We start from the raw sequence: 21,345 nt of genomic DNA, 5'->3' as shown, positions 1-21,345 counted from the left end.
CTGTCTTTTTCTGGCAATGTCAGAGATGGGCAGTTGTGTCGCATTTGATTGGCTGAAACCTTAACCCCCTTCTTGGAACCAATGGCTAATGCGGGTCTTGTCTGTATACCATTTGGAAACATGCTTATATATGATCAAGGGCACCACCTCTAGGAATAGGGGTTTGAAAATGTGTGCCCCACTGTCATCATGGCTCAAAATGTTTTAGAGGATAGCTTGTTAGCTGTATGATAAATGAATTTGCACCTGCTTTATTTATTATTGATCAAATATTAATTGTTTGTTGTAACTGATGAAGTTTTATGATGAGATGTGTACCCTGCTGTGTGTCTTAAAAAAAAAAGTTATTTATTGAACAGTGACATCAGCAGATGCATCCACAGAGAGACCTTTTTAAACAATGGCTTATCATGGTCTGCCTTAAATGAAGGTTATGCAGTATAAGGAATATAACTAGCAGGTTATGTGAGAAGGGGCTTACAATCTTCGTCCGAGGTTGGTCTGTGACTTAGCTGCCACAACAAATACAAAGAAGTACAAAGCCAACTATCTCTCAGTGCATCATTATTCTCATGTGCTCTCTCCTTGTGGCACTGTGTTCTGTGCCTTACCAACTTAGGCACCTGCTATTGAAGACACACTTTCGATGTTTAAGCGTTGCATTATGGTTGATTACACACCTTGTCCCTGCCTAAATTATGAATGATTGGTTCATTTTTTACATTTTATCTTGAGGTAATTCTCTTATTTGGCCTTTTCCTAGATACAGATATGGGTGCAGGTTTGATCTTGATTATGTGTATACCTATGACTTTACTGATACACATAATTTGTTGGATTTGCAGCCTTGAAAAAGTCACCTAGAAAGATGAAACATGTATCGACTGCTTTCTATATCGGACGTTGCGTTTCATGTTGTGAAACGTTGCTACGTAATCAGGAATAAATGGACCTGTTTTATATACTGACCTATTTGAATTGTGTAGGTGCTTCGGGTTGCATTGTTATGATTTTTCATGTAGGATGTCCCAACGTATGTTGCACACTATATAGCCAGCACAGTGGCGTTTACCTGTAGAGCACCTTTGATTTGACTGTGTGACATTGTTACTTACCTTGGGCCTTGGGAGGTGCATAGAGTTTGTAAACCAGTGCTACCTGGATTGTTATTTTTTTCAACTTAAATATATTGCCCTGTGTAGCAAGCTGACATCAAGACGTATTTGTGCAAGATGTTAGTTGTGACTATACCAACAAAACATAAATGAAAAGGAAGCAATAAAATCTTAATAATGTCCAGATCAAGATAGAATACAAAGATAAACATATAATTAAAATGCTACAAAACGTTTTTAAAAAGTGTCTCACGAGTTATTAAAGAAAACATGGCAATTCTATAAGAAACAGTGGTAAACATTGTTGCAAAACAAATTAAGTACAGATGAAAAAACTTCAAAAACGTGAATTTCATTTATTATCATTGTCAGTAATTCAGCTGGATCAGGGAGCCTGTTAGGCCAGACTGAAAATGAATGCATACGGTTGGATGTTGAGCCTTTTGTTTTGCATTCTTTCAATTTCACGTTAACTCCTCCTTCACAGAAGCCATGATGGCAAATGAATATGAAGGTCTCTACAAGACCAATATCGTGTTGCAGGCAAAAGGGGAGCGAACATACACTTACCATAAGAAGGGAATGGAGTTGACTATTTTTCTTATCTCTCTCCCTACGCTGAAGTGTTCTTCTTTTTTTATTGTATGAATGGCACAGCTTTCACAATGTGGCATGAACTATTTGGTGAATGCAAAAGCGATCATGGAAAGCAGGTTTCACCCTCTAAAAACAACAAGTACTGGACTAAAAGCAAATACTTACATGAAGTATGAACTAAAGCAAGACATTACACAAATTTCGGCTTAACCAATAATGTAGTTTCTCCAGAAGGAATGAGTATTAACCCAAATCCAAACATCTGCAGAGGAGAGTCATAGCTTTAGCAATAGTTGAGTTACCACTCTGGTGGCAGAGGAGTAACCCACACGGGCGCATTCGTTGCAAGTAGCCTGATCAAAGATACCCAGGATAGATAAGAGAGCAACACATATGCATGTACATGTTACAGCAATCCCACATTGATGCCATGTACAGTCCACCCTGGGGGGACAGAGGAGCAGCTCCACTCTATGGACTGAATAGCAGCAGGCACCCTAAACATTCTAAAGAGTTTACAGTATGGAAGGAGGCAGAGTAAGTGAATGGTAGATATAGGAAAAATGCTATCAAGGTAAATCTTCTTTTTATTACACCCAGGATTGATAACAATGGAATATGCAGCTGTGTGCTTCTTACAGACGGGGTCCTAAGCTCACAATCAGGTACGCAGGCAACCCAGATAAGTGATCTATGAAGTATAGAGTCCCCCGGGAGTGAAAGAGCAGAGGTCAACATGACGTGCACATTACAGGGACAGAATAGGCACACCTAGGAGTTACAGAAGAGCAGAAAATTATATGGCTGAGTACAGGCAGAAAGATTCGATCCCCTACTGCAGTGGATCCCAACCTTTTGACTTCTGCCTCTTGACCCCCACCTTATCATTACTGGAACTAAGGGACTCCGCCTGAATCATTATTGGAATCCGGGGCACCTACTAAGTCATTAATGGAAGCCGGGGACCCCGGTCTAAAGTTTGTTCATGTTTAAACCACAAAACAATACGCAAAAAATACAGAGCCAAGCACTCATCAAACACACACATCTATATATATATTTTAATAGCAAGGTTGGAGCTTTTCTAAATTTAATTAAAGCCACACACCGCCCATAATATATTTTGTTTGATGCCAGTGACGTAACAAAGGCCCCTGCGGCCCCCGCGGTGTGGGTGGCTCCCAAAGTCCATTACTCCCCCTCAATACAGCACCTGGCCTGAGTGAGTCCATAGGGCGGGCCCCCTCCATGTTCTTTGCAGCCCCCCCTTCAGCGTTCTTACGCCACTGTGTGATGCACTTGCACTGCTCCCACAAATTATTCTGAGGATACTAATTTTATTTTTAGCCTTCAATTTCAAATTCCTCAACATTTGCAGTACGTTTAAAAAATGTCAATTGTACATCCAGCTACTTTATTAATTTGTGAATATTTTTTAATTTTCTAAGCAGTTGCTGACCCCCTGAGGAGGCTTTGCGGACCCCCAGGGGTCCCCGGACCACAATTTGGGAACCACTGCCCTACAGGCTCTACAGACAGACAAGGAGTCCACCGATTACACACAGCTAGAGCATGTGCTCTTTGAATTTACTTGATGGCAACAACTGAACAAAATGTCTCTTTTCTTCAACCTATTCTAAACTACCAATTTAAATTCAATGAAGTTTTTTTTAAATCGCTTTTTCATTAAATGCAAACAATTTGCGCTCAGTACTGATTTTCAACATACTGTAATATATTGGCAGTAATTATACATGTATATTGGTAGACACTTTTCCATTCCTAAGTTGCAAACAGAAAGCATCATATCTTTCTTGCAAGCCAAAGTATACTCGCTTCCAGTGCATGACTCACGGAGCACAGTCACACTCGATGTTCATTCCTTTTCCTGGCAGAACATCGTGCTCAGCCAAAATGAAAGTGGTAGACCACGTTACTCACAAGTTAGAGAGTTCATTTTTAAATCCCTGTGTTATGAAATTATTTATCAACGCGCTCTCTCTTGGAACAAGTACAAAGGTAACCTCACAAAAAGGTTGTCGCTCTCTCTGCCCTACTTGGCATTAAGAAGGAAAGAATGTGCCCTTTGCGTTCTGCTTGAGTGATGATGCGTGTTTGTACAGCAGGAACTCAGCTACTTCAGAGGCTTTAGGGCACTAATTATCTCGAAGGGACACGGATGAGAGGAGAAAAATAGGAAGACCAAATGGCCAGCTCGTTTGTCAAGAGGCCCGTCCCTGGAGCCCTGAGAGACACAGGGAATTTGTTACACAAATGTGGACTAAGCTGGTGGTATGAAACCGGGTCTTGTGAGCTGTCAAAGGCTTCACCCTTCCCGCTTCGTTGTCCCTTATTTTTATGTAACAGCAAAAATATGTCGCATGAGAAGCGGTGAGAGCTGCTACCAAAATGCAACCTTTCAGAAGTGTCAAAAGTGGAAGACATAATGTAAATATGCCTAAATATTTGAAACACCCGGAAACATGCATACAAAAACAACTCGATCAGCCAAACGGGTACTGGAGAAATGGGTATTGTTATACTTAAAATTCACTTCAATGCACCCACAAATCCCCCATGCCCTTCTCCCTTTCAGAGGTGAAACAAATAAAGTGTTCTCCTCTGTACACTATCGGCAAGGACAGCTGCTAGAGGAGCTGCATTGTATCCAATGTGCAAGTGCCACTTGTCGAGCTGCACCTGTCATTCTCTTCTCCTACGATTTCGCCCCACAAAAATGTACATACACCAACAATATCTCCTCACCTGGTGCCATGTTCTCTCCAGTCCTATGCCCTCTCCTGGTGCTTCTCGTCACAAACTACTGACAATCATCACAAATAGAACATATATATCCATTTAGATAACGTTGGGGTAACGAATGACGTTACAGAGAATTGCAGCTCCACCCACATTAGGTACCACTCAGAAACTATCAATGAATAAAGTCCATTATTCACAGTTACACGTCTATAATTCCATATGTTAATCAACTCGAATGAGACTTGCTATATCAACCTGAGATGTAGAGTAAGTAGAACTCACTCTGATTCAAACCCGTCACTATGCATCATCCAGCATGTACCCATCTCTTGGGCTACCTTACAAGCTCTCAGACAATGTCCTTTTCTTCTTGTGCTTCTGATACTCCCGATCTGATATTGACGCTGCCCTGACTCCCATGCAGGCAGGACAAACAACAAACTGGACCTCCCACACAGCACCGCACCACAAGGAGCTCCACTGGCTCCTCATTCACAAACGCAGCCAATTCAAACTCCTCATTCACACTTACAAAGCCTAACACAACATTGAACCAGCATACCTTACTAGCCTCGTACACATTCACCAGCCACCTAGACACCTATGCTCTTCCTCAATCTCACTTACACACACCCCTCACATTCACAGCAACAAGGCAGGATTGCTCATTGTCTTACGTCACACCAAAAACATGGAACAGCCTAGCCTCCCTCAGCCCACAAGGGACTCCTCCTCACTTCTTGAGTTTGGCGACCAAATGAAGATTTGGCTCTTTAATAACTCTGCAGTGACCACAGGCCCACTCACCTGCTCAAGCTCCTAGATACCTTCATGAGTGGTTAGTGCACTCCCCAAATCTACATAACATATCATTCGCAGCCCTGGAAATTCCCAGAATAAATGTTAATGCCCCTTAAAGTGATAACTTGCATAGCAAGGACCTTTTAGTAAAACACTTTATTGTTGGTGCTGGTGTGCCTTGTCTGCTTGGCATCAGTACCATAAAGATGTGTGCAGTCAGTTTGTAGGTCCTGTGGTTTCCTAAGTGCTGGGCAGGGATTTTAGCAAATTGTTACTAGGCAAGCCCTTTTAAATCCATAAGTCCACGTAAATATTATAGAGAGCAATTTCACTAAAAAATTGTGTCTGTGTGGTCTGCCTAATGATTTATTTTCAAGCTCTTTTCTGGTGTGACTCAACAAGGTTATCATTTCCCTTACCTTCACTTTCACGCTTATGAAATGCGACAGGGATTTCTCTGCAGGGCACCAAAGTTCCAGAATGTATTGTTTCTACTGGGTCATCATCAGTTGCCACAATTCTGTACTTCCTCACAAGCTAAAAATCAGAGATGAGTATCAAATAAGTGCACGTAAAACCATATGCGATATGTTAGGTTACATTATCAGTTTTGAAAGTACACATTATGGGGGTCATTCTGACCCTGGCGGCCGGTGACCGCCAGGGTCACCGACCACGGGAGCACCGCCAACAGGCTGGCGGTGCTCCCGAGGGCATTCTGACCGCGGCGGTTCAGCCGCGGCCAGAAAGGGTAAACCGGCGGTCTCCCGCCGGTTTACCACTGCCCTTGTGAATCCTCCATGGCTGCGGAGCGCGCTCCGCAGCCATGGGGATTCTGACACCCCCTACCGCCATCCTGTTCCTGGCGGGTCTCCCGCCAGGAACAGGATGGCGGTAGGGGGTGCCGCGGGGCCCCTGGGGGCCCCTGCAGTGCCCATGCCCATGGCATGGGCACTGCAGGGGGCCCCGTAAGAGGGCCCCGCAAAGTATTTCAGTGTCTGCTAAGCAGACACTGAAATACGCGACGGGTGCAACTGCACCCGTCGCACCCCTGCAACTACGCCGGCTCAATTCTGAGCCGGCGTCCTCGTTGCAGGGGCATTTCCTCTGGGCCGGCGGGCGCTCTTTTGGAGAGCGCCCGCCGGCCCAGAGGAAATGTCTGAATGGCCGCCGCGGTCTTTTGACCGCGGTGCGGTCATTCAGCGGCGGTACCTTGGCGGACGGCCTCCGCCGTCCGCCAAGGTCAAAATGACCCCCTATGTCACTTGTTTTCACACAAAAAAAAAAAACACTAACATTCACCGTTTTCCAAGTAGGACTTTCATACATTTAATACTTTTTTTCCTGAAGTTGCAAAAGCGTATGGTCCGAAAGTAGTGGGCTTTATGAGATTTCCCCTTTTCCCACAAATATTTTTAAAGATTGAGTCAGGCAAATAATACACCTATTAGGGTTGGTGGATTGTGGCACTGTGCATAACTCCCACTTCTTTCTCAACATGAAAAATAGTTTTCCATATGAGGGAATCGCTCCATTATATTCCCACAATATATGGTGGTATTTTGGGCCAGTCTTTCAAGTCCCTAATGCACAGTTAGTAACCACTTATTGTAGGTGAAAATGACATTGACATTTAGGATGTGAAACTATCTGCAGAATTATTTGATTACTCAAAAAGCTCCAAATTTATTTCTAGATTTTCTAATGGCTAATCTTCTGACTTTCCACTGGGATCATCCAATTTTCCTACCATAAATTTATGGCAACACGAAATCTACCCAATTCGAGGACGTTCCACTAACTGGAGTGTGGAGTAGAGTTTTGAGGTTGAATTTATGGCTAGAAAATTTTTGAATCCTTCTGTAAAGTAGCGTTCCAGCTATCAGAAATGTTTTGTGAATCAGCCACCAAGAAGAATATTTCCTTCTTCTCTGTAAGGTGCCATAAAGACCATAGACACAATTCTATCTTTAAATCAAAATGTCAGCACATTATCACCATCAACGGTGCTTAGTGTACATTGTGCTAGAGAACTATATATGTGTTTGCTGACCATCTTTTAGTGCTATCTCTCTCTCTAGTTAATAAATTCATATTTATTCCGACACTATCAATAGTGGCTGCCAGCATTAGGAGTTTTGCTCAGGATTGCTGAAGTAAATAGTTGTGCTTTTCCAATTAGTACCCACATCTTCTTCATGTGCTTTGGTTCAGGGTTCAAATCGCTTCAGAAAAGGCCACCTGGATGTGATCTGTGCTGGGTAGACTGTCAGGAGGAGTGTGTCTTCACTAATAAATTTGTGTGTGTTGTATACAGATAGTGATTGTTGTTTGTGCTTTCTCCTGGAGAGCCAGATGGGACGTGAAGTTCGGAGGCCGTGTAGGAGGCCCTACAACAGATCTCTGGTGCTGAAGGAAGGAAAAGAGAAGATGGTGACTAATTCTGCAGAATGAGTGGCATTAATGTCTGTGTTATGATTGGGGTGTCCCTGCATGTTTTGGACTGGTGAGAGTGTGTAAGTCAGGTCTGGAAGTTTCGGCAGCATTGGTTCTTGGAAATGTCTTAGTGGCGATGGTAAGAAAAAACTTTGGCCATAGCTCACTACCTAGGTGAACAATTGAGGAAGGTGAGAGTGTTTTCTCTTATGCCTATTCACGAGTCACCTCATTACAACACTTACGCTTTATGGACCACCGGGTGGGAGTAAGTGTACCAACCTTGAATGATGATAATTCATTAACATTACTACACATGTGTGAATGTGAACCACAAGGAGTCGCATGGAAGATACATAATGGTTATGAGATTTCTACAAATGGGTGCATATATGTTTGCATGGCTAGTGTAGAAATCTGTCAGATGTACATAAGCAGCACCACTTATATCCAGTAGCAACCAGGCGGTCGTCTGTAAATAAACCTAACGAGTATGACACCTACCAAACTATGCACATAGTGTCATTGCTCCTGTACAGATCTTATGATTTTAGCTGTCTACATAATGTGAAGGATGTAGAAAGATTATATAGTTTTACAATATATTTTCAGGATATTAATAATACTAGGACATTAATACCCCTCAAATGGTAGTGCGAATTCCACATATATATTTGTGTACAGTAAAAGTGGCAATTTCATATTTACCCAACAAAGGGTTAACTGCAACTGTAGCTCTGCTAGGCGCCGCCCAATGCACATCCTCTTTCCGATACCAAACGGCACATGAGCAAAAGGGTTAATGTTGCTCTTCTCCTTAAGCCAACGATCCGGCTTAAAATGGCTCCAGTCATCGAAGCTGTCTTCATTCGACCCCAGTGCATGGCTGTTTATCGTCAGCACTGTCTGCAAAAGCGAATAGTGTATGTAATTAGGGATTTTGCTTCCACCACACCTGAATAGCATTGAAATACTATACTGTCATTTTAGTTTTTTTTAAAGATAAATATATACATCTATGTATTATACAGTAATGGCGATACCCTGCAAGATACTTAAAGATTAAAATGTGTTCAGTATTTCAAATGTCAACATTTGTAAGTCCACAGCGAGAGACAACTTCATTATTACGAAGTACGCATATTTCCGGTACTAATCAAGGAAGTTACAAACTAAACTAATTAATTGCATGTTTGTTATAATCTTACTTCATGCATGTTGTATAAATCTCATTAACTCTTATCAAGCCATTTCTTAATTTGTGCCTGAGGTTATGGGTGGATGATACCAGCACTCATTCTTGAGGACCTTGATTTCTACTTTGTCATCAGAAGTTGAACCAGAGTGTGACAAAAAGGTAGAAAAGAGAGAAAGAGAATGATAGGGATGCGGGAATAAGAGAAAAAACAAGGATAAAAGGAACCTGTATGACTGAAAAAGAGACAGGTAGTGTGGGTTGGTGGCAGAAGGAGCCCTGGTGAGGAACAGAGACTGGGCAGCGTTGACATTCGAAACTCCAGGATTGGACTCCTAGGAAAAACTTTTGGCTCCTGCACTTATTATTTTTATAAACCGAGCACTGTCTTAAGTCCCAAATTATAGATACATTTTTCAAACATTGCATGTATTTTACCTGGGGCACATTAAAACTATATGCTATTTTACCTGGCTTAAACAGAAGTGTCCAAAAATGCTTAGATATGGAGAAAACGACATTAACAGTTTTCATTATGTAGTAACTGAAGCACAGTGAACATTTTAATAACTGTTCATAGTGTAGATTTTTGGCATGCACTAATCGGGGAAGTCTGTTAAATTCATTGTGCTGTACATCAAATCTAGTATAATAAGGATGATTGTGAATATACTTCTGTCACACTAAGATTTGCCAAATGGGACACTTAGGGCCTGATTTATGAAAAGTTAGTGCCGCCTTTACATCATTTTTGTTCCGTAAAAATGGTGCAAAAATAAAAAATATAATTATATTTTGTATGTTTGCGCCTCTTTTCCATCAAAAAATGAGTAAAGCGACACTAACTTTTCACAAATCAGGATCTTAAATAGGGAAGAAGACGCAACCATACTCTTTCCAAAATTAATATTCTGTTACTTCTTTTTGTTTCCCTTTGCCTGCACATGAAGTTTTTCGAAGTAATACATTTTGCATTTAAAATATTGTCCTTTTGTAATAGAGGTTCTGGGAGCACACCTCTCATTAGAAAACCCTCTGCTCTCTTATTGTAAGGAAAATGCTTTTTCAGATTTTCCCCATGTTTTGCCCCATTTGGAGTACTAGATGCTGGTTTTTCGACTCGGAAAGTGCATTGAGGCTGCTAACCAGACCTCAGTGCCAGTGTTCTAACCCCTTACAAAGTGTACGGCGAATTAATACCACCAATTGGCAAGTACTGACTTATAAGCCCCCAGTATATGGTGCCCAGAGTACCAAGGGTATATAAGATAGAATGTCCGCCCAGAGCTGCAGCTCTAATTGTTCCACCCTGTGTGTGATAAAATACAAAATGGCTCCCAGCCTGCCACTGTAGGCTGGAAAAGCAGTGGTTACATTGTTAGCTCGCCTTAGCTATTCAAATTAATGGCAAAGCCACCACTTTCCTTAATGAAATATGCAAGTCTCCCCTAAGGAAGCCCTATTGAACCCTGAGGCAGGGATGTGTATATTATACAGTAGGACATGTATGTTTATTTGTGTCTTAGGAGCAAAACTCCTAAACTTGTGACTTTGCCTGGGAAAGGTTAGTAGCCCCATTGGCTAACACAGGGTTGCAGGCTGACAAGTCAGCCTGGCTAACTTCTGAATGGGACTGCCAACTGGGCACTGTAAGGTAGCAAAATCATGGAATTAACCGTGAACCAATGCCAAGGATGAATTTAATGTCACTATTAAAGTAATGCAACTTTTAGAAACTTGCCAGTCTGTGAACTAGTGTGTCCAGTCGCCACACACGGGTACTGGCCCTCAGCCAAGTTTCTGCCGGCCTGGGGAGTTTCTACCCATTCAGGGTGTTAGCCAAGAAATTGAGCTTCAAAGGTGACGCTGCCTCTGGTAGGCAAATGGAGATAACACTCTCAAGAGAGTTGTCTTTTGTTCAGGTAGACAGGCTGGAGATAGTGACAGAGATGGATGAACTGTGCCCAAACCAGTTTTCCTGTGGGCATGTAGGGTGGGCTACCAAGCTCCTCACAGTTGAGGAAAAGTTCAGCATTCTTCGGAGTGGCCAGAATAGTGCACAGTGGGATTGCGATATGCCACCCATAACTGAAAAGTCATCACCAAAAGGAAAGAGACCTGGAAGTTCATTGGCTAGTGACCATGTTGTCCCTTCAAGGCACTTTCCCAGAATAAATAGCACACCCTTTGCACCATGAACCTCAGATCATGTCGAAACTGGAACAAGAGCCAAAGAAGGACTGCCTTGCAGACCCCTGTTCTACACAAAGAGAGGCTGTGCCGTCTTCTGGACTCTACCTGTGGCACCTTGGGCTAGTGAAGTTACGATTGTGCCTGTGGCTCCTGGCTCGGGGTAAAGTAATTCCCCAGACCAAAGCAGTGACTTTAAGAGTCTGTTAGCTGGCCCCCAGGAACAGCCCCAGGGACCTAAAGGCTGAAGAAGCCCAAACTGGCAATTTAGTAGCTACTTCAGAGGAATCGCTGCTGACTGCCACTGGGCATCCAAGGAGAACAATCCTTGATGGCCAAAAGTGGCACCCAATCAGCTAGACCCAGGAGTGTCATCAACCTCCTAATAGGTCTACCAAGACGGACACTAGTCTCCAACAAATGATTTCATTGTGTGCCCTGTGTTCAGAGACTGGTAGTCCAGCCGCCACTAGCATTCTACTGTCTCAAAGAGGACTTTTTCGGATCCTGATCTCTGTGGCCAAAGTCACCCTCACACAGCCCATGGACTGAGGAATCACCACAAAGGCACCACCGTCAACAGCTGAGCATCCAGAGCATCTTTGAGCATCTTTTCATCCTGCATCCCCAGAACCAGGACCACTCCAATGAAATCTATGGTGGTCGTATCCTAAAGGCTGGAACTGAACTAGAAAACACTCTGGTTGCCAGACAACTATCCAGAGTTTGCTTACTGGCCCCATTAACCTTCATCCTGTTGGATTTGGTTGCCCAAGCCAGACTGGAGAAGCAGAACTAACCTGTTACAAATTTTTCCAAAGTGTGCATACCTTAAATTGGCCAGTTGCTTGTTTGCGGTTGAATTAAAAAGTGTAAATCTTAAAAATGTGTATCTCCTGAATCCTCAGGTGGATTTTGCTCATCTTGGACACTAAAAATTCATACAAATATAATCTACATTTATAAATGAGTGTTGTTTCTTACATGTTGTGTGACTTTCTTATTTTGTTGTTTGTTACTGTTAAATGCTTTACCCTATGTTGCTTTGTGCAAGCCTTGCTGCTCGAAGCCATGGCTCCCAGGGTTAAGCGTAAGGTTGTTCAAATGAGCTTGACTGGAACCAAGACAGTTTTTGTGAGTGTATTACACAGTAAGGCTACACAGTCATACCAAATAAAACACCAAAATCCTCACACTTATGATTTACCACCATGGAGCCCCATTTAGATCCAGAAGGGACTAAACCAAACCACATTTTGCTGAAAGCAACTGGCTATGTAATCAATCTAATTAAGATCATCACATCTAAATGTCTTATACATGGAAATCCTGGAACTACATTGGACACCCTGATTTAATCAGATGGTTCTAAAATCGTAAATAAAGATCACCATTATCACGTCACAGCTCCATGAGAATAAGTGATGGTTTGGGATGTTGACTAAACATTCATCTAGCCATCATACTTGGCACAGTATGGTCCAGATTTTAGCAGCTTTAGCGCCACGTTAGTGACATTTTTTTTACGCTAATGTGGCATTACGCATCAAAAATTGCTGCACCGTACTTACAAAATGGTGCAATGCATGCATTGCACCACTTTGTAAACCCTTGCGCCACATTATGAATGCGCCAGGCATAATGTATGCAAGGGGGATGTTCTCCCGTTAGGGGTGCTGAAAAAATGGCACAAAGAAATCTAAAAGATTTATTTACGCCATTTTTAGTGGCATTTATTTATTCCTTCTCTGAGCAGGCATGAAAAAAGGAGGCACACCATATATTAAAATGGGCCTCTGTGTACCTTGCAGGACTAGCGCCAATATTTGTGCCGCTAGTCCTGCAAAGTACATCAATAGCGACACACATTTTGATGCTATTGGCCTACTCTACACCACGGTGTGCCTTATATTAAATATGATGCACATGTAGTGGCGGTAGGGGGGCAGTAAGAAACCTGAGAAAAGTGGTGCTGTATTGGATGCAGTGCCGGTTTTCTTAAATATTCCCCTATGCCACATGTAAGGTATGCCCAGATGCTAATAGATTATTTGAGGGGATCTTGGAGCAGTACCGTGCTGGTGTCTCCCTACCCGGTTGTCACACAATAAGCCTAGCTCCTCTGACCATTTTACACCCAATACCATAGGCAATCACATGATGGAGCCATAGATTCACATACACTCATGATTTGCAGATTCAGATCAAACTCCGATTGCCCGATTTCCACAGTGGCCAATGGCTGTGACACTTTCCATACAACTGACTAAAACACCCCTTTGTGGACCACAACATTCCTCAATATAGCACCTCTGTGCTTCTAATGTGATGCTCTAATGCTCTTTCATTTTCTCTTTTCATTTTTTTCCAAGCCACTACCAAAATGTCCCTCAGTGCAAAACAAAATAACGAATCTTCATTTTCACCAAAAAGTACACTTCTTACCTCCACGAGGCTCCTTAATATATTTTAGAATACTACCAAACTAGTTTCAGGGGGCTAGGCTTGTCAGACGTCAGTGTGATATGGGGCCAACATTTAATGCAGGGCCCTGTGGGTGTTGCTTCTGTTTTGGTACGTGCAATAAGCAGCACCAGTTTCTAAATAATGAAATAAAAGTACTTGAGGGACTTAGAAAACCTGGTAGTTTATGTTACCTAGTGGTTCTGGCTGCACAAATTGCCTCAATACTTAGCAAAAATGACAGGATTGTTTGCAATTAAACAAATCTATAAATTAATGTTGCTGAGAGAGAGTAGGGCCCTGGAAAGCTTGTGGCCCGATGTATAATACCACCTTGCATCACCCCTGTGAAGGTCCTGCATGGGGCTCCTTTCTGTTTTATAAAAAAGTAACATATTTGCTCCCCTAGATGCTTAAGTCACTTTATGTATTTATTTCAGTGTATTGTGTCTTCGAAAACGGACATAAGAAAAGAAAATCTGAGTCAATATTTAATTAGTTCACATTTCACTGCTCACATTGCTCAACCCTTTATGCTCTCATTTCCTTTTTCTTTCTCTCTCTTTCTGTCCTGCCTTCCCCTTCTCGAGCCACTTTTTTGACCCGCCCCCGGTCCTTGTTCTAGATGTGTTCCAACCAGCCTCAGATCTCCACTATCACAGACATCTCTAGACCTCCTTCACTTCAGAGATTGCCCACAAAGTAGACTACATCATTTAGGGATATGAAAGTCAATCCCACATTGCTCTCAACAGTGTATAATGGGTGACAATCATTGCTTCCTAAGTAAAACAACACTCACTTTGTGTAAGCTAGATATGTAAAGGTATATTTGATGCCACTGTTTTTTAAAGGAAAAGCCAATAAGCTTCCACAACGTGTTGCACCAACTGTGGGGAAGAGGACGCCATTCTACTTTGCCTTGCAATAGCATATTTTCTGCCTTCAAGTATCACCCCATGCCAACCAACCACAGAGTTGTTAATGTGTACGATAAATCACAAGGGCAAGTTATCACTAGGCTGAAGCCACTAAAAATGAACACTTGGTTCAAATCATAGTCAGCCACTCTGCCCTGTGCTTAGAAACCCTTTGGAAAAGCCAATATCATCGTGGAATTCATCTGAAAAAAATATACTCACTCCTTTTGGCAGCAGATATTCTCCCAGTCTGGTCTCTTTATCGAGAGTGCGGGTTGTAAACGGCACTGATGGACTTATCCTGAATGGAAAAAAAGACAAATATTCCTATTTGGATGATATTGCCTCGGCCCAGGACTTAGAAATTACTCCTTGCAGACTACTGCTCAGCCTATGGCATAAACCTGCAAATACTCCCACCATGCTGTATTGTTGTTTTAATTTCAGGGAACACCAGAGATGTATGGTACACCAATTAACAGACATTTTTCCAGTCCTCACCACCACTGTCGTGGTCTAACTGAGATGGTATGACACATTTTAAAATGATCTTTACCGTGATGTCTACGAGAGCATACATTTATTAGTCCCCCTTTCCTAGATGCACAATTTTATCGTGCCTCCTTTTTCTGTAGCCAGCGATGCTTTCCCATTTTATCGCTTGCTCTTGGTATCCTTTTTCTTATTTTCCTCATGTTACATTTTAGCTAACTACTTAGGTTGGAGTGTGTTGAAATATACAAATACAAGTAGTAAAAACATTGATTTATGTTACCTCATCGATTCTTTTAGGCAGGCTTTCAGGTACGGCATATTTTTTAGGTCATCGGCACTTGGAATCTGATCAGGGCACAAGGCCCTATGGATTTCTTCCAGTAGTTTATCTTGTACACGTGGATTGCGAGAAATGTTGAATATAGCCCAGAGTAAGCTGTTTGCAGTCTGAAAGAAGAATCAATATTCACTATATAACTAAGCAACTCTGTGTTCAAAATCGGAAAGCCTGCATCAGTGGCAAAAGTCCAAATAAAATAATCGTTAGTACCAGCGCAGGGAACATTGGAATATTATTTTCATTCTCACAAACTGGAGTTACATGTAGGGTAAAAGCTTTACCTCTGTTTACCTGGGTGACTAGTTAGTCTTAACTCATACACTGACCGCCTTTTGAAGACTACTGTCTCTTGATGACCTGCCAAACCTACAAAGCCATTCACCCAACCACACCTAGTCGACAGAGTCCAACTCTCAAGAGACTCGCGAGCACTGTACATCAATAAAGATTCATGTCTGGACAGTCCAAGCTTCAGACGACAACCGTGTGAAATCTGGCTCATGCTGCCTACCCCGCTGCGTTTGGTTTCCGTCGCCGGACAACAATTTACAATAAGCATTGGCAAAGGCAATAGATATGAGTTTAATGTGTAAACACATGCAGTGTTAGAAAATTAGACCCTCAGGGATCCAGTAGTAGCAGCCACAGAAGGATATAGCTGTAAAGCAGCCCCTCATGTAATTCAATGCAAGCACTGGAGAGGAGATGGATGGATACGGTCAAACAGCCAAACACATTAGTTTACAGATGAATACTCCACTGGGCTGAGGAAAGACGTGATCTCTAAAGTCTTCAGCCATTGACTGAAAGATAGTTGTTTAAAAAGCCACTGGCTGAAAGGGGCAGACCCAAAAAGCACAGTCTATTTGTATTATTAACAATAGGTCTGTGTGACAGATAAAAAGTAATGGTTTAGGAATAAACATTACGAAAACAGAAATTGTGCATGACTCGCATAGCCTAATAAATACTCTTGGGTGAAAAATGTATACAAAGCCCTATTCTCTGATAAACGTGTATACCAAAAAGTGTCTACTGTCAGCCTTAGCGTCATTTTTTGGGTCCCCTTTCTAGGTGTGCGTGGTTTTAGCATAGGAGTTAAATATGGTGCTAGGGGGCTAGAGTCATTTTCAAGAAGGGAACGACTCCCTTGCATCTCATTGTCGCAATGAGATGCTAGGTGGATTGGCGCTCTCTAAAAATGGCGCTAACTCTGATAATTTGACGCTAGACAGTTCTAGCATCAAAATATAAATATGGAGTTAGGTTTGCACAGCTCTAGCGTAAAAAACAAAATTATGCTAAGGCAGTGCAAACATCTCATAAAAATTGGCCTAAATCTTGTCACCTACTGCAACCCCGTCAATGTTCTCAACAAATTCTGAGGCTATGTACTGAATATTAAATGCTTGATTTTGGAACTAGAGAGAATAATAATTGCAGGCATTTTCTTGCCCATCAAGCAATTTAAATTGATCAGATTTTCCATTCCAAGATCACCACCTCTATTTCTCAGAAACCAGTAAAAACGCCTCAAGTTCTCACCACCCAGTAAATATTGTGCTTTTCTGCACTCATTATACCAGCCATGGAAGGAGTGGGGTGCTCATACCGTTTCCACAGCTCCAATCTGCATCTCAGTTATAGCAGCGTACATCTCCTTCTTTGATAGTTTACTGTCAGCATAAATCGCGCACAGAAAATCATCAGTGGCCTTCGCAGAATCCTTCTTCAGACGCCTGTCTATGAGACTTTTTGCTGTTAAAAAAAACGGAAATTGCACTATTATAAAGATACAGAATCTCCGGTCTGAAACACGATTGTACTCCCACTGACGATTTCTTAAACCGAAAGCGGGGACAACAGAAAATAATTTCAACATGTGATTTTATGTTTGGAACTGACTGAATCCTCAAAATAAAGCAACAAACATAAAGGCCCGGATTTATGGGGGCCCAGCGGCATTCCAATGCCACATTAGCATCATATTTTTTTACGCTAATGTGGCGTTGGAAGGCCAAAAACGCCACGCCATATTTACAAAGTGCTGCAATGCTTGCATTGCGTCACTTTATAATCCCTTGCGCCACATTATGCCTTTGCCAGGCATAATGTATGGAAGAGGGGCATTCCGGTGCTGGGGGGGCCGAACAAATGGTACAAAGAAATCTAAGAGATTTATTTGCCCCATTTTTATCAGCTTCTTTTAATGCCTGCTAAGAGCAGGCATTAAAAAGAGCCTGCCCTTTTTTTCAATGAGCTCCTGGGTGCTTTGCAGTGTTAGCGTCAAAATTTTGATGCTAATCCTGCAAAGTGTTGGACTATCTTAAAAAATTACGGCGCTAGTCCCCCTGACTACTGCCATGGTGCAACGTATTTTAAATACGCTAAGAGGGGTGCTAAGGGGCGCAAGAAAAGTTGTGCTGCACTAGGTGCAGCACCACTTTTCATAAATCTGCCCCAAAATGTTCTGAAGATGACTGAATCTCATTTAAGTTAAAAAAAATAATGAATTTCAATTATCTACAGCCAATACATTGGGTATAACGTATTTGGCCCTCACAATTTAAAATTTTGTGTGCTGAATCTCAGCATTGGCCAAAGCTTTCACCAACCATAATGGACCAGGAGCTGTTGAACCAGGTTTTGTGATGCAAATAAAATGGACTTAATTTCCCCTCTGGTGATTTAACCTCGGCTGTTGAAATATGAGGAGTGGATATTAATGATTGGTTGTACCCATATCAGCAGTGGTCACGCTCAAGCAAATCCAGAAAGTCATCTGACCTCTTACATTCCCCTCTCCAGAACGATCACAGATTGCTATGGTTGTCCCTCAAAACCACAATGTTTGTGGTCCTCAAAATATGCTATCAAAGCAGCCTAATGACTTTTGGCCACAACTTCCTAAGGTTCCTTCAGGTGGCCTACCAGAGGGGATGCAGTTATGCACTGCAGGCTTGTGGCTGTGTGTTCACTCTTCATAGACAGACTGTGCGATGTTCTGGTTTCAACATAAAGATATTCCGCTTCACACTCCACTTTATGACAGTGGCATGAGCTGATAAAAAAACATCCAAGGACAACAGGTCCTTGTAAACGTCTAGCCACAGAAGTGTGATGTGAATTGTGTTGTGAGAACATTAATATATACAGTGCCAAAACACTGCATCAATTTACAAAATTTGGCCCAGAAGGGAAACTATGAAAAACAAGTTTGCTTTGTATTTTGAATTTAATTTGCATTTTAGAAGCAGAGGTCTGAAATGTTAGCAAACAACTAAACATGCACTGAGTAAGTGCCTACCATTTAAGTTTTCTTTACATTCCATAATATTTATATTTGTTTTTTGAAAATGTGATCTTCCACATATTTAGAAACAAAAAAATAATAATAAAAGCAAGTATTTACAATGCAATGGGTCTCACATTTGCTTGAGTTAGAGCTATTGGCAATGCACATTCATAACTGGAATTTTCTTGTCACATAAAATGGTCAACCCTCCCTCATAATTTCATCTTTTCCTGTCATATAATTCCAGTGGCCCTGCATATAACTGAAGCACTCCCATTTACCTTATTCCACCATGTGCTGCACAAAATGAAAATATTGCCATCTTGCATCTTATTTTAAATCTGCAATGCTAATACCAATAGAATACCATTTTCACCACCCCACCATCAGAGGTGCTGGCTGGCTAACACAATTCCCCAAGAAAAGACACAAGACAGCCAAAGAGGAGAAATTAACCAGAAGGGTCGCCCAAACATATCAAGAGTGTTCAAACAGGCATAATGTAATGAGGATGTTAAATTGGTCTGGATTATGGTCATAATTGTAATAAGGAGAGGTTATTAGAACACATACAATTACCACATAAACCTTTATCAGAAATAAACTTTTGGCATTAGATTGTAATGCTCAAAACAGCCTCTACAGAGCACCATAACAAAAATATAATTTGTAAGAAACATGGTCACGTTACCATATTGTTATCTCCTACAGGTGATAACCCCATGAAAAAACAGGAGAAAATAATGCAGAATAACATTATACTTTGCCCCTAGAGGACATGTGTAGAACTAGCAGGGCTATTGCAATGATACTACAAACAAGGCCCTTAAAACAAAACTTCTCTCAGCTGTAAAAGAAAAGATAACAGCCATGAAAAGGTTTATAAGACACTAAATGGTGGGAGGAGTTATTATTTTGGAGTGCCCACTGACCTAGTGTGGGGTCCCAGAGATGATGTAGACAGAAAGAGCAGTTTGAGGGTGGTCCCATCCTCCTAGGGCCACCACAGGCTGAGATATAAGCAAAAATGTTTTGTAAAAGTAATGACCTGCAAATAATTATGGGGTGCGTTTTTGATGCCACAAAAACTATAGTACGTAGACAGCATTCCTCAGAACATCCCCTAGAAAACACCACAGTAAAAACAGCATTTGAAAAAACATGGTCATGTAACCACCCAGTCAGCCCTTAGAAAACATTACCACATGACAAAAAAGTGGAAATGAGTAATGCAGTGTAACCATATATGTAACCCCTAGAGAAACTAGTGCATTACACATTTTTAAGACTAGCAGGACTAGTGCAATGATATGGCAAATCAGGCCCACAAAACATAACTTCTCCCAGCTATAACCCAAAAGTTGCAACCATGAGAAAGCCTAAAAAGATAATGAATGGTGGTAGGGGTTATTTTTTGAGTCTCCTCTAACATAGTGTGGGGACCCGGGGATGATGTAGACAGAAAGAGCACATTGTGGTCAATGTTTTGAAGGTGGTCCCATTGTCCCAGGACCACCACGGGCTGAATTATGAGCAAAAATGTTTTGTAAAAGTAATTCCCTGCAAAGCACTATGGGACACGTTTCCGTGCCACGAATATTAAAATATGTGGATATCACTATAATTCTTAGAACAAACTCTAGAGAACATCACAATAAAAATGCATTTACAAGAAGTATGGTCATGTAACTATATAGTTAGCCTCAAGAGAACATAACAATAGAAAAAGAAAATGGCAATAAATAATGCAGTGTAACCATCTATTTAACCCCTAGAGAGCATTGTGCACTACATATATTCAGGAGTAGCTAACTTATAACAATGATATTAGAAATAAGGCCCTTAAAACACAAGCAACTCCTCACTGTCAAACAAAAGTTCCAACCTTGAGACAGCTTAAACAGGCACGGAATGGTGTAAGCGGTTATTATTTTGGGGTCCCCAGTAACCTAGTGTGCAGACCCAAAGATGATGTAGAGCACCTTGTCATGAACATTTTGGTGGTGGTCCCATTGTCCTAGGTTCACCATAGGCTGAGTTGTGAGCAAAAATGCTTTGTAAATGTAATGTCCTGCAAAGCATTATGGGTCAAGTTTTCCAGAGTGCCGTGAATATTGCTATATTCTGAGTGCCGTGAACACTGTTATATCAGCTCTAACCATGTGCCAGGAGAGCCACTTACACTTTGAGGATTTCTGTTTTACATAAAGCATTCACCAATTTCAAGTGTTTTAAGGGGAGAGCCACAAGAAATTACACTGATTAGGTAATTGTGAACAATGTGACCAGCGCTCCAATACTGCCAATCAAGTTCACGGTGTTGTGACTGTTCGTCCTGTGAGAGCCATGGCCACCATGCAGCACGAAGGGGAGAGTCAAAAGAAATAGTTCACCCACGCTTAAGTATATCGGCAGTTGTGCAATAATCCATGTAACAGGGGCAGTCTTCAAGGCGTGACAAAAAGAGCCTCAAGGCAGGACAAAGGTAAAGCATTTACCAATCAAGTGATTTTTAAAAGGCAAGCCCACGAACGAGTGAAAGTGATGGACATGCCATGGTTAAAAGCCCACAATACTTACAGCAGGTCAAAGGGCTTGTGCGCTTGACCTAACAAGGAACTGAATGCACAAAGGTTATCTCCACTGACAGACCCAAAATACAAACCATATGCTTTAGGAATGTCAATGACACCTTGTAGATGTGTGCGAAATTGCAAACCTTTTCAACCAACCTT

At 41.7% G+C, this 21,345-nt stretch overlaps 1 protein-coding gene across 1 annotated transcript in view; it reads right to left on the bottom strand.

The window, feature by feature from the left end:
- CYP24A1 (cytochrome P450 family 24 subfamily A member 1) overlaps positions 1–21,345 on the bottom strand; it is a 53,517-nt gene that overhangs the window by 15,575 nt on the left and 16,597 nt on the right. Inside the window, exons 7-11 of the mRNA XM_069243617.1 lie at positions 16,928–17,073; positions 15,256–15,422; positions 14,703–14,781; positions 8,421–8,618; positions 5,696–5,813 (exon numbers count right to left, since the gene is read on the bottom strand). Of these exons, the coding sequence (XP_069099718.1) occupies positions 5,696–5,813; positions 8,421–8,618; positions 14,703–14,781; positions 15,256–15,422; positions 16,928–17,073 (708 nt within the window). The remainder of the gene's footprint in view (positions 1–5,695; positions 5,814–8,420; positions 8,619–14,702; positions 14,782–15,255; positions 15,423–16,927; positions 17,074–21,345) is intronic.

This window comes from Pleurodeles waltl, chromosome 7 (assembly GCF_031143425.1).
Source record: "Pleurodeles waltl isolate 20211129_DDA chromosome 7, aPleWal1.hap1.20221129, whole genome shotgun sequence".
Lineage (NCBI taxonomy): Eukaryota > Metazoa > Chordata > Amphibia > Caudata > Salamandridae > Pleurodeles > Pleurodeles waltl.
Note: the sequence above shows the minus strand (reverse complement) of the source record. Positions and strands in the feature narration are given on the sequence as shown.